General features: G+C 43.4%; 1 protein-coding gene across 1 annotated transcript in view; it reads right to left on the reverse strand.

Annotated features, from left to right (window-relative positions):
* Positions 1-6,675: 6,675 nt before the first annotated feature.
* The window catches only part of LOC122925815 (chloride anion exchanger-like), a 92,560-nt gene continuing 80,196 nt past the window's right edge, over positions 6,676-19,039 (reverse strand). The window contains exon 19 of the mRNA XM_044277171.1: positions 6,676-7,172. Within this exon, the coding sequence (XP_044133106.1) occupies positions 6,676-7,172 (497 nt within the window). The remainder of the gene's footprint in view (positions 7,173-19,039) is intronic.

Consider the following 19,039-nt stretch of genomic DNA (forward strand, 5'->3'; position numbering starts at 1 on the left):
CAGGCCATTATTTGTGGGGTACACCAGCCAGCTCACTAACAATATTAACAAGCTGAACACTTTTAAATAATTGGTACTATAAAGAAATTGCTTGGGATATATCCTGAAACCCCCCTTCTCCAAGGTGGCAGGGACCACCTATATACGTGCTAAGTGTTACCCTGAATGATCTGCAGGTTTGGGGGGGATTTTACTTTTTATGTTTTACGTAGAACTGTATCTGTGGGTAATCTTCCCACGTGACTGATCATTTTCTCAGCTAAAAGCTGGAACATGGCCCCCAATACACAAAATTGGAAATCTCTGGGCAATACGTCCCCGAAAGGCTCAGAAAATAAAACCCCTAAACCTAACATAGAGAGGTACTTAAGATCCTCCCCCACAAAAACAAGAGGCACAATTAAACCCCTTGACCGTGCAGAGGAAAAGGAAGGGCCCAGAAACACCTTACAGCCTACCGATAATAGCGGAAAGGAGGTCATGGATTATCGGATACATTTGTGTATGGAAACAATTGAGCAAAAATTGGGGGATATCTTGGAGACTTTAAAAATTACTAATCAAGCCTAAGGAACATTGACAACTACTGTGTCTTCAATGCAATCTGATATCTCTCTTATTAGGCATGATATGGATAAAGTTGGTTCTAGGGCCCATGAAACGGAATTATTCCTAACTGACACTAAAAACGAAGTTTCCTTACTGGGCAGGAAAATTTAGATGATTGATTCAGAACACAAGGCCCTTAAGGATAAATTAACTGATTTAGAGGACAGATCACGCAGAGGAAATATCCGATTAATAGGTTTCCCTGAAGGATCAGAAAAAGACGACCCAGGGGGATTTATTCAGAAATGGTTGACGGACTCTATGGGCCCAGAATCCATTTCATCACTGTTTATGGTAGAACGGGCACACAGAGTCCCTAATAAAAAAACGCCTGTTGGCAGCCCCCCGCGCAGTTTCCTTGCTAAAATTCTGTGTACCAGTGATCGGGATAAAGTATTGAGGCGAAAAAAGAGAACTCAGTGATCTGGTTTATAATGGAAATAAAATCTCGATTTACCATGACTATTCCTTCTCTACTCAATCTAAAAGAAGACAATTCGGGGATATTAAGAAACGTCTTATTAACGCCAACGTTAAATACTCGATGATGTACCCGGCTGAACTAAGAATAGTATATAAGGAGTCATTTTCTTCCCCAATACTGAGGAAGCCTCTGTCTGGCTGGATGCCAGGGGGCTATGAGAATCCTAGTCTTTTGGTTTTTTCTTGTGTCTAATTATCTTTTTAATATTATCTGTCTAATTATTTATCTGTCTTAATTTTATTTAATTTTTTGCTTTGCCTTTTTCACTGTATGCATAGTCTGAAAGAAAATGTATGAAGCGGCTGGGGGAGGGGAGGGGTTTGGGGGGGGGGGGGGGGGTGCAGGATAAATGCCACGTATCTTGACATGGAATGTCCGCGGACTGGCGGACAAGTTTAAACGGAGGGTGGTCTATGATACTATCTCCAAACATCTACCCGCCATTGTAGGTTTTCCTTGAGATGCATTTAACTGCTGAAAAACTGTATAATATACCTTGAACGCAGTACGAGGACCACTCCCACTATTCGGCCTATGCTCGTGGAGTAAGTGTCTACATCCATAGAAATGTAGATTATGATCCATATGATCAATGGATTGAGAAGGATCTGCCAGGAGATGGGCCTCACGGACGTGTGGCAGTATTTGTATGGGAAAAAAATCACCTTCTGCTGTTTTAGTAGATCTTGCAAGGCTATGTCTAGAATAGATCTATCCTTGGCAAACTAAGAATTTCTGGAAAGGATCCAAAAACTGAAATACAAGCCACACGGTATTTCTGATCACACCCCAATGTTGTTGTCGACAGTTGACTTTGTGCCCTCTGACGGTAGAAAACCTTTTAGGTTGAACCCACACTGGATCCATGTGGTTGGTGAACAAGAAAGGATCGGAAATGACATCTCAGAGTTCTGGGCACAAAATTATGGATCAACACATGTACATTATGTCTGGGATTCTCTTAAGGCTATGATACGAGAGTCATATTGTATGAGGATCAGCAGAAAAAGGGCAGAATATGCTAATACTGAAAAGATAATGGCTGAGAGGGTTGGGGATCTGGAGGCCGACCTGGCCAGACAGAATGGGGAAAACATCAGATTATTATTAATGGAGGCTAAGAGGAAATATCAGACCTTCCAATATGAAAAAGCGCAACATAAGTCCTTCTTCGCGGGTCAGCAAGCCTTTTTTGAAAAAGGTAAAACAGGCAGAATGCTGGCATCTGTAATTGCCGACCAAAAGATTCAAATTCCAATAAAGCATAGTAAACAGCCCTCCGGTGCCTTAACCAACAATCATTTAGATATCAAATCAGCTTTCATAAAACATTTTATCAAACTATATCAGTCGGACCTCGGGGAGGGTGATGGAGCCCAGGCTCTCTTTTTAGACAGCATTGTGCTCCCTCGCCTCTCTGATGAAGACTGTTCCAGATTAAATTTACCAATTACTCTCGATGAGTAATAAAGGGCAATACGCCTCCAGGCAGAGACGGCCTGCCCTTTGAATTCTATAGAGCACATCGCAAAGTTATACTGCCCTTCCTTCTTTAAACGCTTAATGACTCTTGGAGGAATGGTCTACTCCCCCCTTCCTTGAGGGAGGCCTCCATCTCTCTGATTTTAAAAAAGGACAAAGATAAGACCGAAATTGGGTCGTATCGCCCAATTTCATTAGTCAATACTGACTACAAGATATTAGCCAAATTGCTTGGTAATAGGTTGAGGAGGGTTATTCACTGTCTGATCCATCCGGATCAGACAGGGTTTATCCCAAAACGAAACATACAATCTAACATCCGTAGAACCTTCCTTAACATTTACATTGGGGACGGGGGGATCGCTCCATCCTGTCCTTAGATGCTGAGAAGGCCTTTGACAGGGTGGTGTGGTCCTTTCTGTGGGGAACTGTGGACAGAATGAACCTGGGTGAACACTTTATTAAATGGGTGCAACTGCTCTATTGTGGATCTACCGCCAGTGTTAAGATAAACGGGATTGACTACGAACAGTCCCCCCTACAGCAAGGCACTCGCCAGGGCTGCCCCCTTTCACTTCTGACCTTCGCCCTGGCCTTAGAGCCCCTTGCATGCAGAATCCGACAGTATAATAAGATTATTGGTTTTGGAGGGAGAGAGGAGGAAGATAAAATTTGTCTTTATGCAGACGATATCCTGGTCTTTTTAAAACAAGGATGGAAGGCAGTTCCCTCTGTTATGAACATCTTGGAAGAATATGGCTTATTATCTGGATATAAAGTAAACTGGGACAAATCTGAACTTCTTCTCCTTGTTCAATCACCCCCTGATGGCCTTCTAGGTATTAGGCTACTTGAACCCACTGGCACTATTTGATATCTGGGCATTAGAATCAGCGCGGACTTGATTAGATGCAATCACTTAAACATTACCCCTATGATTAACAAGGTGAGGGTGAAGATCCATACTTGGCAGAAGCTGCCTCTGGCACAAGCGGAAAGGATCGATTAGTTAGGATGGTGATCCTCCCCATCGCTCTACACCCTCTGACTGCTTGTCCGATATGGATCGACGACTCCTTCAGTCTTCTGGAGAGACTGTTGAATGAGTTAATCTGGGGGAGGGGTAGGGTCAGGATTAAACAGAAATGTCTTTGGCTCTCTGAGCAAGATGGTGGTCTCTCCCTCCCCTTCTTTCAGGGATATTATACTGCCGCTAGTATCTTGTCAAAGGACTTTCAGAGGCCGTAAGGGGACATTTTCTCTATTTTGGAGACTGGTCATCCGGGGAAAAGTAAAAAACGGTGTCTAATTAGTGATACGTTAAATATGGTCTGGAATAAAACTAAAAAGATACTAGGCATAACATATCCCACTCAGTTCACTCCACTTTGGCACAACCTTAATTTAAAAGAATTTATGTTAATCTCAGATTATGAATATTGGAATTCACGCGGGATCAACCGTTTAACTCACATTTCATCACATGGAAATATCATCCCCTTAGATAATTTAATAAAAGGCACAAAAGTCCCTTTTTTAGCTAGGTATAGATATGCACAAATCTGTCACGCATTTATGAGCACCCAGGATAAATGTCTTTTGACTATTAGGGCAAACTCCTTTTTGGATTACTGTTTTAAATTTAAGGATACACAACTCACACTTTCGCAAATATATCACAGACTCCGGGACTCTCTTGGTGAAATAATAACATATAAAAGCGAGGGAAGCTGGGGAGCTGAACTGGGCGATGGAAACATCCTGGATTGGGATATAGTATACAAACATATTTAAAAAGTATCGATCTCCCAGAAATATAGACTGATCCAATTCAAAATTGTACATCGCCTATACTACTCCCCCGCCTTCCTTGCCAAAATATATAAAGAAAAAAAGGGTGAGCCATGGAAGTGTTTGTCAGAAAATGCCGATCTGAGTCATATACTATGGAAGTGTCCAGAAATAAGCAGTTTCTGGACCCGTATCTATGAGGAACTATCTAGAAGACATAAGATCCAATTGGACCGCTGCTTTATGCCGGCAATACTGAGTTTCTTTCCCTCTAGTGACTTAACGTCTCACCAGATACGAATTTGCTTGGAGGGTTTTATAGCCGCAAAGGCCCTGATAATCAAATATTGGGGCACTAATAATAGTCCTAGTTTCTCTGAGTGGCTGGCTCTGACGGATACCATTGATGTCTATGGTAAAATAGCAAGAAAATCAAAGTGTAGCTAGAATGGGTTGGATTTCCGCCCCTCAACCCCTGGTTATTTGTAGCATTGGCAACTGAAACAAAAGTGTCAATAAAAGTCTGGTCGGACCTCGCAACAGTGAATTGGGTGAATGGGTGAGTAATAGGGTTAATTGTATCAATTCTTTGTATATTCACGCCTTATTTTTTATCACTTGCAAACTGTATGTTATGAAATTTTATATATTTGTTTAAGAAAACAATAAAGATAAAAATAAAAATAAAATAAAAAACAGGAAGGAAGAGTATATTATTCCCCTTGCTGTTCCTGAAGCAGCGGGGTTACCCTTGTAGTTAAGAGATGAGATAAGATGCCTTTATTGTCACTGTACAATACAATGAAATGTTGTTTGGAGCAATCCTAGATGCCGTGGACAGAGGAACAAGAACTGAAATTTAAACTAAAGCATTACACTAGAAAAAAACAAAACATTGCACTAGAAAGCATTACTATTCACAGTTCACAGCATATATATAGCAAGAGCAAAGTAGGAAGTGCTTATGAGTATATATATACACACTGATTCAGACACCACTGCAGACAAGAGATCATCATGGGTTCATGAATGCAGCAGTCACTTTCAGTCTGTGGTAGTTTCTATTCTAGGAAGGGGCAATAATCTCCGAGCATTTAGGAGACTGATTGTTTTGGGGTAAAATCTGTTCTTCAGCCTAGTGGTGTGAGCATGTAGGGCTCTAAGACGCCTACCAGAGGGTAGGGGAATGAAAAGGCTGTGGCCGGGGTGAGTTGGATCCCCGCAGATAATTTTTGCCCTGTTGCTGCAGCGAGGTGAAGATGTCATCCATTGATGGTAACTGTGTTACCAGTGATTCTGCCAGCCATTCTGATGATGCGCTTGAGGGTCTTCTTGACCTCAGAAGAGCAGCCGGAGTACCACACTGTAATTCAGTATGTGATAGATTCTATGGTGCACGTGTAAAAATTGACTAGCAGAAATTTTGACTCCTCAGAAAATAAAGCCTCTGAAGGCTTTTTTTGGTAATTTCTGTTGTGTTTTTTTATCCATGACAGGTCCTGACTAATATGAGCTACCAAGAATCTGAAACTTTGAACTATCTCCACGTTTCCACCATTAATGCTAATGGAATGGTGTCCATTTCGTTTCTTCTTCCTAAAATCCAGAATTAGCTCCTTTGTTTTCTTGGTATTGAGTATGAGGTTGTTGTTCTTACTCCATCTCTCTAGGTTCTCAACCTGTTTCCTATAGCCTGTTTCATCATTGTTGGAGATCAACACACAGCCTTGCGGTACCCCAGTGTTTAGTGTTAAGGATGAAGAAAAGTGCTTGCCCATGCGTACGATTTGTGGTCTTTTTATAAGAAAATCCAGTATCCAGTTGCACAGGTGTGAGCTGAGACCCAAGTTGTTCAGTTTCGTTGCCAACTTGTTGGGAGGGATGGTGTTAAAGGCCGAGCTGTAGTTGCTGAACCTGCCTGGGACTTACCACTTGTCCTACCTGGGTACCTAGGATACATGACACAATTAGTATTAAGCATCCAAAAAGGCAGTCTGTATAAAGAGAACAGAGCTGTAAATCAAGGTACACAGAAGTAAGGTGCTACTGATCTAGCTAAGTGCAAAAGTTAGTGTAATTTCGCAATAAGTGCATGAAGGTCACATTGCGGCACCTAGAAAAGAATACACACAATGGGCATATAATACTTGAACGTTGCTTAACCTGTAAACATTAGTGTAAAAACATAGTGCATTTATTAGTGCACTAATACGCTCAAATAAGACTTGAGTCCTTGCGCTTGAAGTGCTTGATGTAGAATCCTCTGTAAACAGATAAAAGTCACTTGTAATCCACGGGAAACAATAGAGTTAATTGTAATCCACACAAGGTAGTGGGTAATTGCCACAATGGGTAGTTTTCCTCACAGGAAAGTCTGGATATCTTCCTCCTGGGTCCCATATTCGAGGATGCAGAAGTTCTTCTTTAAACTGTGCGCTCTCAGCAGCTGTAACTCCAGCAGAAACTTCATCTGCGGTCCCCTGGTGACTTTCTGTGGCAGGACTTGGAATTGCAGCTTCACCCTCTTTTGGAGGATTCTCTGTAGGCCTTGGTCTTTTCCTTGTAGGTGACCGGTTCTCTGGACAGCAATAAAGGACGGACCCTTGGTCTTTCATAGCAAGAAGCTCCAGATTCGGTGGTGGCTCTGAAGTGCGTGAAGCAGTATCAGTGGACTTCTTACTGGTAGGTAGGTCACTTTCAGTAGCTGATAGAGTAATATCAGATGCGCTGTCTTCAGCAGGCGGCTGAGAAGACTTGGAGACTTCGTACAATTCCCTTTCTCTGTGCTCTTTTTCCTCCACAATTTCTTTATACAGTCAGGTCCATAAATATTGGGATGTCGACACAATTCTAATATTTTTGGCTCTATACACCACCACAATGGATTTGAAATGAAACAAACACGATTTGCTTCAACTGCAGACTGTCAGCTTTAATTTGAGGGTATTTACATCCACATCAGGTGAACGGAGTAGGAATGACAACAGTTTGCATATGTGCCTCCCACTTGTTAAGGGACCAAAAGTAATGGGACAGAATAATAATCATAAATCAAACTTTTACTTTTTAATACCTGGTTGCAAATCAATTGCAGTCAATTACAGCCTAAAGTCTGGAACGCATAGACATCACCAGATGCTGGGTTTCATCCCTGGTGATGCTCTGCCAGGCCTCTACTGCAACTGTCTTTAGTTCCTGCTTGTTCTTGGGGCATTTTCCCTTCAGTTTTGTCTTCAGCAAGTGAAATGCATGCTCAATCAGATGACTGACTTGGCCATTACATAACATTCCACTTCTTTCCCTTAAAAAACTCTTTGGTTGCTTTTGTGGTATGCTTTGGGTCATTGTCCATCTGCACTGTGAAGCGCTGTCCAATGAGTTCTGAAGCATTTGGCTGAATATGAGCAGTTAATATTGCCCGAAACACTTCAGAATTCATCCTGCTGCTTTTGTCAGCAGTCACATCATCAATAAATACAGGAGAACTAGTTCCATTGGCAGCTATACATTCCATTGGAAGCCCATGGATGTGCCTCATGCACATGACTGTTTTTGTGGTCCACATCAGAGCCTAATTTTTTGCGGCTCGGGTGCGGACCCATTCACTTCAATGGGGCAGCAAAAGATGTGGACAGCACTCTGTGTGCTGTCCGCATCCGTTGCACCGTTCCGTGGCCCCTCCCAAAAAATATAGCATGTCCTAGTCTTGTCCATTTTGCGGCATTTCTACAATGGGCCGCCCATTCCGTTCTGCAAACTGCGGAAGGCACACGGGAGGCTTCTGTTTTTTGCGGATCTGCGCTTTGCGGACGGCAAAAAACGGCACGGTCGTTGGGCATGTAGTCTAACTCTGATTTCAGCTGTATACCATGCAATATCTGTGAAATTGCATCTTGTGTAAAAACTGTTAGTTCATGCATGCTGAGAACTGAATTGCTGTATCTGAACTTAATCCTTCAGTAAAGAACTGTTCTGGTGTTAATTTAGCCTCATTATTTCCTGCACTGCTACACTACACTGACATCCTCAGTTGCTGAGGGACTCTGCCTTGCATCTCACCATTCCTCACCATTCCTCACCATCAGGGGCAACCTGAACCAATGAGGCAGGAGAACCCCAAGACCAAGGTGTCCCCTGAAGGGAAGAAATCATATCATTGCAGAGCCCTGGGGAGCATTAGGTAACCACAATAACCACCATTTTTGTAACAATCACTTCTCTCCTCTCCCCCCTCCTGGGCTCGCTGCATATATCTATATTTATAATTTATGAAGACCGGCATTTTAGACACTGGTCTTAATAAGCCCTTTAGCTGGATCAGCTGAAGTTTGGTAGAGGCGCTGGCCTCTACATAACTTTGGCGTATCCACCGCTGGTTTGAACGTAAGTCAGCTTCTTTGCTGGCTTAAATTTAGACCATTTTCTACTCCTAAAACGGGCATTGAAAATGATGAATGAAACAGACTAGCTTGCCCGTCCCCTTCCACACTCATGCCACGGCAACTTTTTTAGGCATGGCGTGAACGGGGAAATGGCGGGGGAAAAGTTGCAGATTGCACCGCAAATAACCATTGTGCCACAATCTGCACCAGAAATACGCCTAATAAAGGCGTATTTATGATACTAAAAGACCCTCATAGAGTGTCATCCACAGTGCTCCCATAACATAGTCATCCGCAGTGACCCAAAACACTAACATCCACAGTGGCCCCATAACAGTTAAGAATAATGGCAGGGTCAGTGGCGTACCTACCATATAGTCAGACCACGCAGCTGCTATGGGGCCCGTGGCATGGGTCACCCAGAGCAAATGGAAGGCCCTGCCCCCTACCTCTACAGACAGTTTATCGGGCATTGAGGCAGCCCTGCCCACTTGTCCTCTATTCAGTCCCGGCCGGGCCCTGCTTGCTTCCCATATGCTCAATCAGGGCCCCCCTTCGAACCTCCCCCCCCCATTCTGTACACAATAGAGCACACGCTGCTGATGTCCCAACCGTCCCTGTCAGGCTCAACCAGACAGAACTTCACCGGCCATGCTCACCTCCCTGAAGCCCCGCCCCATGAAGCCACGTCCCCATCGCCAATCGGGAAAAAATACTGCAGCAGGAAAGAATCTCAGGTAGGAAACTAGCTGTCTGCCACCTCCCTCTGTCCTGCTGTTGTTACCTATTATCTCCCTCCTGGCCCCCACAGAACCTCTCTTGTATGCCCCTCTACTACTCTCCCCGCAGAATAGCTGCAACCATCTGTGGCCTCCAGCCACTATCATCTTCTATGTTCCCTGAAGTCCCCAGAGACTCCTTGCCGCCTTCTGTGACCCAAAGAACCTGTACCAGTTTCTGTGCCCCCTTCTCATAACAGAGCCCATGCCATCTTTTGTATTCCTTGTCACCACCACCCACTCACAAAGCCCATGGAACCCTCTGTCCTCCTCCAATCTGTTTCTGTCCATCCATCAGTAACTGAGCCTCTATCACCTATTGGACTTGATGTGCCCAATCCCTTAGCACAAAGCCCTTGTCAACTTCTGCCCCCTGATCTAACAGAATCCACGCCACCTGCTTCTGTCCCCTTTCCTATAAAATAGCCCATGCCAGCTGCAGCTATCATCCCTCTAATAACAGATCTTCTCAATTTCCTTTTGTCTTTTATGTTCACCCCCCCTCATAGAGCCTCTTGCAGCTTCTAATCTCCCACCCACTGCAGTGTCCCTGACATCTGCCTCCTCTAACAGTGCCTAGTGGCACTGACTCTGTGGCAATTATGGGACAAAATATTGCTAATAGCTGCCCTGTCCCACTGTGTACAGGATATGGTGGCTTTATCTGTGTACAATGCATGAGGGTCCATTCAGCCATCCGTTGAATGGGTCCAGATCCGTTCCGCAAATATGTGCACACACCGGGGGCAGCTCCTACCTTCTGGGAGTTCTGCTGCTGGACATTTTGCTCTATGGTCATGGCCCAGTTCCTCCCCAGACTTCTTCTGCTGCTGAGATGCAGAGCACTGGGCAGCGGCTGTGGAGTGAGCGGCTGTCAGGGCAGTGGAGCGGGCACATGGGCCATACACTGCAGGGGGGTCCACGAGCCAGGAAGACGAGCCCCAACCGTCGCACTGCAACTGCTGCTACACAAGTCTCCTAAGCGGCGGTCGCTTCACCACTCCCACTCCTCACATGGCCGGTAGTGGGAAGCCGAACTAGAGCGCCGCTCCCCGCCCTGCTGCTGCTGTGCTGCCGGTGCATGGCATGCAGACTCGCCGCCACGTCGGCAGCTTGAGCTTAACATCTCTCCCTCCGTCATGCACCTCCTGCCCCGCCTGCCTGCTTCATTCATAAAGTGAGAGAAGCAGGCAGACGGGGCAGGAGGCGCATGACGGAGATGTTTTTGACACTCACTGCACTGGACTGGACTTGACTACTGGGCGCTGGCATTTTGCCAGCAGCTTGTGTGGCGCAATATGGCTGCGCGGCCGCCTACCCGCAGGGGCCAGGGGGTCCACAGGCCCGGTTACAACTGCGACCCCTGTATGTACGCCACTGTTTGTGTGATACACTTCTAATGTGTATGGCCAGCACATCCTCCTAATCTGTATGTACAGTATGCATGCTCTGCAAAGTAACTGTGAATCTGGGAAAAAGTCGCTGCCAGAATCACACAATCAAATATAAAAAAAAGTCTTTATTGATTTAAAAGTTACTTTAATACAGTAAAAACATACAGTATCCCATAACATACTGTAAACAAACTAAACCGAGAACTATTCTGACATTATACAGAACAATGGGATAATTAGACAGTTTCATGTGCCATCTGGTGTTGAAATACGGGAATAACATCATTCTAGTTTTTGAAAGAGCATAATGTGCTATCACAACGTTTTTTAACCCCTTAAAGACCGAGCCTGTTTCTATTTTTTCGTTTTAGATTTTTCCTCCCCATGTTCCAATAGCCATAACTTTTTTTTATTTTTCCGTTCACATAACTACAGTGTATGATGGCTTATTTTTGTCGGGAAAAGATGCATTTTTTAATGGTACCATTTAATTTACTATGTCTTGCATTGTAAAAATGATTTGTGGAATAAAATTGAAAAAAGCTCACAGTGTCAGAAGGCCCAATAAATCCCACTAGGGACCCCCTTAATAGATGCTTTAAAGCTAAGCTTTTATTAAGTACAGTAAAATATATATCCCACAAATTACCCACAGTGTGAAATTAAAATGATCACTCAGCCTGCAGTTTTCCACACGTTTATATACAGGATATTTTTTTGTGTGGGAGGTATCGCAACCAGACAATCCGTGTCAGATGGCAACATCATACAGAGTGATCAGGAAATCTGTGTCAGTTAACCCTTTCAGTACCAGGCCACTTTTTTCCTTAAATCCCAGGGCGATTTTTGCAAATCTGACATGTGTCACTTTATGTGGTAATAACTTTGGAACGCTTTTATTTATCCAAACCATTCTGGGACTGTTTTTCGTGACACATTGTACTTCATGACAGTGGTAAATTTAAATCAATATATTTCACCTTTATTAATAAAATAATTCACAATTTGGAAAAAATTTATAAATTTGAATTTCTCTACCTTTAAAACAGATAGTAATACCTCATAAAATGGCTATCAATCAACATTCCCCATATGGCTGCTTTATGTTAGCATAATTTTGTAAACAGCATTTTATTTTTTTAGGACGTTAGAAGGCTTAGAAGTTTAGAAGCTATTTTTCAAATTTTCAACAACATTTCTTAAACCATATTTTTAAGCACCAATTTAGTTATAAAGTTATTTTGAGGGGTTTATGTAAAGGAAATGCAACGGACGGTTTAGCCAGGCCTGGGATATCCCTTACCTTTTAAGAGGTTTTTACGATATATGTCCCTCTGTTAGAGCAAGTTGTCGTGACGCCAGTTGCAATTAAGCAACGAGGACATGGAGTCCACTTTAAGAGTAGTGATGTGGGCACCCAGATGTAGGATTGCCAGTGTGGTGTAGAGTGACCTACAATCTCCCTGAAGGTGTTGTATTCACGTGTCACAGTGCTCCTACCTTGATATTCTTGGATCCCAGACGTGGTCATCCAAAGCAGTGCAAAAGGGGGTGATTAACTTGGATGATGAAGGAATAATTGACTCCCGACATCGTATAGATGTTGAACACAGTAACAATCTTTCAAACCTTATCTTGGTCATCAGCAGGTTTTGGCATCAGTTTTGGCAAGCAAACACTCTCGGCTCTGCTATATCTCTACTCTCTCAGCTCTGCTATATAAATATATACTCTCTCAGCTCTGCTATGTCAGCTGGATTAAATAGGAACTTTTCCTCTTCTACTGGAACTTAGCTTTCTGTAGTCTGACTCTCACCGTAATCCTTGGAAAACTTCTTCCTGGCTTCACGATTACTTAACTTGGCTTTAGGCAATGCAAGCCCAGGGGGGGGGGGGGGGGACATATAGACCCCACAGGCAGGGCCTGACTGACAGGGACGAATCCTGCTTCCTCTCTTAGCAGGGGGCAAGCTAGACACACAACCTCTCCCCAAGGAGGGGAAGGCTAGACTGCCTTCACAAACTAAAACTCCTCCCTCTCCAGAGAGGGCTAGAATGGAACTATAAGGTTCCTCTCCAGGGAAACTAACTCTGCTACTGTTGCTGCCATCTGATGGTAGACCAGGCACATTACACTTAAACATAACATTTTCAAGTGAATAGATAAATACACATTTTGCAGGACATGCAATAAATACTTATGATGACACAAGATACACCATAAGAAAGTGGGGGTAAGACAAAGGTGGTAATGCCTCTCAGGGGCGTTACAATAACCACCCATAAATGACCCCATATTAGAAACTACACCCCTCAAATTATTCAAAACTGATGTTACAAACTTTGTTAACCCTTAAGGTATTCCACAAGAATTAAAGGAAAATGGAGGTGAAATTTCAAAATTTAGCTTTTTTGTTAAATTTATGTTATTCATTTTTTTTCTTGCAACAGAGTAAGGTTTAACAGCAAAATAAACCTATATATATATATATATATATATATATATATATATATATATATTACTCTGATTCTGCACATTTTACAGAAATTCCCCATATGTGGCGGTAAACTGCTCTATAGGCATGTGGCAGTGGTCAGAAGGAAAGGAGAACCATATGGATTTTGGAGGCAGATTTTGCTAGAATGGTTTTTAGGTGTGATTTTGTATTTGAAGAGACCCTGGAATACTCCTACAGTGAAAACACTCACTCAAACAGTGACCCCATTTTGGTAACTACACCCCTTAAAGAATATATATAGGGGGGTACTGACCACTTTGACCCCCCATCCTTTTTATGGAATTTAGAAACACTTGTCTGTGAAAATGAAAAGTTTAATTGCTTCCAAAAAAATGTTGCTTTAGCCCCAAATTTTTCATTTTCACAAGGAGTAACAGGAGAAAAAGCACCCCATAATTTGTTACCCATCTCCTGAATACGGCAACACCACATATGTGGTGGTAAACTGCTGTGGGGGCATATGGCATCACTCAGAACGGAAGGAGCGCCATATTGCTTTTGCAGTGCAGATTTTGATGGATTGGTTTACGGGTGCCATTGGTTTTTATTTTTTAAGTGATTGTCTTATGTGGGGGCTCATTTTTTGCGGGATGAGATGGCGGTTTGATTGGTACCATTTTTGGGTACATAAGACTTTTTGATCAGTTGGTATTACACTTTTTGTGAGGCAAGGTGAAAAAAATGTCTGTTTTGGTATAGTTTTTATTTTATTTTTCACAGCATTCACCTGAGGGGGCATATAAAGTGATATTTTTATAGAGAAGGTGAAATAAGTGAAATCATTTTTGAACAGAATAAAATCTTGTTTTTGTTTCCATTTTCTGAGAGCACTATTTTATTTTTATTTTTATTTTTTGGGCGATTGCTCATTTTTGGCAGGATGAGATGACTGTTTGATTGGTACCATTTTGGGGTATATAAGACTTTTTGATCACTTGGTATTACCCTTTTTGTGAGTCAAGTTGACCAGAATTTTATTTTACACAGTTTTTATTTATTTTATGCTGTTCACCTGACGGGGTGGATCATGTGATATTGTTTTAGAGCCGGTCGATACAGACGCAGTGATAACTAATACGGATGGTGTATGTCTACTTTTCTTTTTTTTCCCCTATTTTTTTCAATTTTTTACTTTATTTTGGGAAAAGGACCCTTTTTATTCTTTTTACTTGAAACTTTTAATTTTTTTTAAAGCTTTATTTTTTTAACTTCTTTTTTCACTTTTTGTTCCACTCTGGGACTTCAACTTTTGAAGGTCTAATCCCCTTTACAATGCATTACAATACTTTTGTATTGTAATGCGTTGGCTGTAAGTGTATTACTCACTGTAATACACTTACTGTGAGATCCAGGCAACAGCATTTTCTGACAGCTGTAACTACTTTATATTTCAGTCTACAGAGCTGTATGAGATCTTGATTTAGAAAAATAAACGGTAGTTTTTATTGGTACTATTCTTGTTGTATGTACAACTTTTTGATCGCTGATATTCAATTTTTGGGGGGGGACAAGGTGACTAAAAATGGCGAATCATGTGTTTTTGATTTTTCTTCTGTTATGGCATTTTCAGATTTTAATAGTTCTGCCATTTTCAGACGCTGCAGTACCTAATATTTTTTTATTGTTAATTTTTATATGTAAACTTGGGGGAAGGGGGGTGATTTAATCTTAATACTTTGGTGTTTTTTATACTATTTTTAACTTTTTATTTAACAACTATATAACAACTATTAGACCCCTTGTACTATTCACCCTATTAGAGATATATTAGGGTGAATAAGATTTTGACACGCTTTGACATGCTTTAGAAGCGTCCAGACTGCCATAGTGACTGATCAGAGCACCGCGATTTCACTTCGGGGCTCTGGTCAGATGGCAGAGGGAGCTGCATTCCTCTGCCTTATCTCACTGATACCGTGATCGCTGTTGATGGTGGCATCTGAAGGGTTAAATTACAGGGTTCGGCACAATAACCATTCCCCAACATTGCAGCTAGGTGCTTGCTGTATTATACAGCCGGCACCCACTGCATATGGAGCAGGCTCACCTCAGCAGCCCACTCCATACGACTGCAGGCTCATAGTGCCGTACATGTATGGCATTATGCATTAAGGGATTAAGAAACCATAACGTGTTATGAGGTGGCGCTAATGCATTATGACAATTATATTGGTACTTGTTGCTTCTGTATGCTGCAGGTTCTCAATCCACAGTATGTGCAATAAAGCCCCTGAGGAGCCTGAGCGGAGGATGGGAGTGGTAGTGGTCTGTCTGCAGAAGGTCTATTGCAGTGGCTTTTCTTACACCGTTTCTCTCTAGGGCCAGTGCAGTGAAAAGAGGGTGCACCCTTTCTTCCCTTGGGGAACACCATAGTGTTAGAGCTCCTGTCTGATGGTAGTTTGGGATGCCCTTGATGTTAAGTGTTTGTATAGGTGCAATGGCCGGCGTATGGTTTAGGACTCCAGGCAGTAACCAGGCAGGATTTAAGTGAATAAATGTCTCTCTTTATGTAGTGCGAAATGAGGGTTGTAGTACTTCCAACAGTCTCAGAACATGGTTCCAACAATGTACAGTTCAAATCATTTCCGGTGGTTTTGTATGGGTATAAGCCAGATTTAGATTTAGTGTACTCCTTCACTCTTAGTTTGCAGAATCTGAGGCTGCCAATAATAATTTTGTTAAAGTAGCTTTAATACGCTTTTGCGGCACACAGATTTAGGGAAGCTACCGACCAGGTCAAATATAAGTTTGGATGGTGTCTTAGGCTCCTTTCACACTAGCGTTCGTCGGTCTGCTCGTGAGCTCCGTTTGAAGGAGCTCACGAGCGGACCCGAACGCCTCCGTCCAGCCCTGATGCAGTCTGAATGGAGCGGATCCGCTCAGACTGCATCAGTCTGGCGGCGTTCAGCCTCCGCTCCGCTCGCCTCCGCACGGACAGGCGGACAGCTGAACGCTGCTTGCAGCGTTCAGCTGGCCGTGCGGAGGCGAGCGGATCCGTTCAGACTTACAATGTAAGTCAATGGGAACGGATCCGCTTGAAGATGTCACCATATGGCTCAATCTTCAAGCGGATCCGTCCCCCATTGACTTTACATTGAAAGTCTGAACGGATCCGCTCAGGCTACTTTCACACTTAGAATTTTTTCTAAGTTATTAATGCAGACGGATCCGTACTGAACGGAGCCTCCGTCTGCATTAATATGATCGGATCCGTTCAGAACGGATCCGATCGAACACTAGTGTGAAAGTAGCCTTAGCAGTATTCCTTTCATAGCAGTAATACCAGCTTAGCAGTTTTGTACCTTACCTGTTTTCTTGGCTGTTACAGATTTTGGAATTCTCTCTCTGCTGCAAGTTTTACTTGTGGCTTTAAAGAGGTTCTCCAAGAGTATACAATTTCCCCTCATGCAGTGGCGTCTCTAGCTTTCAAATTTTTTTGGGGGAAGGGGGGGCACACTGGGGGCCAGGACAAAAGTAGGGGGGGCAGCTATAACAATGATACATTTACACAAGTATGCTTAGAAATGCTGTAATACGTTACCCAATACCTAAGACCGCAACAGGGAAGAAAAGTCCTGCTGTCTGTGGTTTAAAAAAAAATAAACAATCACTCAGATTTCAACATGTCCTAGCTGCCTGTGTATGACACTGTTATATGGAGGGGGATCTGTGGATGACACTGCTATGGGGTGGGGGATCTGTGGATGACACTGTTATGGAGGGGGATCTGTGGATGACACATACCGTATATAGCATCTTATGCTATATCTGTCATCCACAGATCCACCCCATGACAGTGTCATCCACAGATCTCTCTCCCTATAACAGTGTCATCCACAGATCCCCCTCCCTATAACAGTGTCATCCCCATTTCCCCCTCCCTATAACAGTGTCATCCCTATTTCCCCCTCCCTATAACAGTGTCATCCACAGATTCCCCTCCCTATAACAGTGTCATCCACAGATCTCCCCACCACTCACAGGAGTGTACATTTGACATTTCTAAACTGTAATCCATATCCTGCAGTAACTTTAACTTTAAATCAGGATTCAGCAGCCGCTCATCTCTACTAGTACCTAAACCTTACACCACTCAGCTAGCTTCGGTAACAGGGCCAGGCTACAGCCTACAGGCACTGCCTGTTAGTTGTTACCTAGCGAGCGCTGATTTCTGCAGGTCACAGTATACGGATTACAGTTTAGAAGAAATGTACACTCCTGTGAGCGGTCCAGACCAGTGGCGGTTCCAGAGCCTGGTCTTGGGAGGGGCACTTCCAGATTATTTTCTGTCTGCCGCCACAAAACAATGGTGCATATAGAACAGACTACACAGTGTAGAGGTATACTGTATATTGTGTGGCACAGTGAATGCTATATGTGTATATCAAACATATTTCACATGAAAACTTACAATTACTTGGCTTGGCCCTTGGGGATCTCAGACACCACTTCAACAGTTGGCTGGGGGGCTCGGTGGAGCTGATGTTGTATTTTATCCTAATGAGAAAGATTTCATAATAAGGATTTAGAGAAGGGGCAATGAGATAGCAGAGCAAGGAGAGGCTGGTGCTGCTACTAGGGGGTCATACCATGGGGGAGTAATAAAGCCCACCATAATGTCCCCCCCAGTAGAAATAATTCTCCTTATAATGTGACAGTGCAAAAAATACCCCCTTGTAATGCCCCCAGTTGAGCTAATGTCCCCATAGTGCCCTCATAATGTGCCAGTATAAAATACCCCTATTTAGTGCTCCCTGTAAATGCCCCCATAGTGCTCCTTTCCCCCTTCCTCCTAGTGCCCACCCATAATGTACCAGTATAAAATGCCCCATATATAGTGCCCCAGTAGATGCCTTCAGTGTCCCCCATAATTTGCTAGTATAAAATACCCCTTCTTAGTGCCCCCGTAGATGACCCCATAGTACTCCTCTCCCCCCTTCCCCATAGTACCCAGCATAATGCGTCCCAGTATAAAATGCTACTGTACAGAGCCCCCATATAAAATACCCCTTCTTTGTGGCCTCAGTAGATGCCCCTATAGTGCCCACCAATAATGTGCCAGTAATAAGTGCCCCCAATAATGTGCCAGTAATAAGTGCCCCCAATAATGTGCAAGTAATAAGTGCCCCCAATCACGTGCCAGTAACAAGAGCCCCCATCATGTGCCAGTAATAAGAGCCCCCCATCATGTGCGAGTAACAAGAGCCCCCATCATGTGCCAGTAACAAGAGCCCCCCAATGTGCCAGTAACAAGAGCCCCCATCACATGCCAGTAATAAGAGCCTATCACGTGCCAGTAATAAGAGCCCCCCAATGTGCCAGTAATAAGAGCCCAGCCCGCCATCATGTGCCAGTAATAAGAGCTCCCCATCATGTGCCAGTAACAAGAGCCCCCCATCAGGTGCCAGTAATAAGAGCTGCCCATCAGGTGCCAGTAATAAGAGCCCCCAATGTGCCAGTAACAAGAGCCCCCCAATGTGCCAGTAACAAGAGCTCCCCATCATGTGCCAGTAATAAGCCCCCCATCATGTGCCAGTAATAAGCCCCCTCCATCATGTGCCAGTAATAAGCCCCCCATCATGTGCCAGTAATAAGTCCC

Source organism: Bufo gargarizans, chromosome 2 (genome assembly GCF_014858855.1).
Source record: "Bufo gargarizans isolate SCDJY-AF-19 chromosome 2, ASM1485885v1, whole genome shotgun sequence".
Lineage (NCBI taxonomy): Eukaryota > Metazoa > Chordata > Amphibia > Anura > Bufonidae > Bufo > Bufo gargarizans.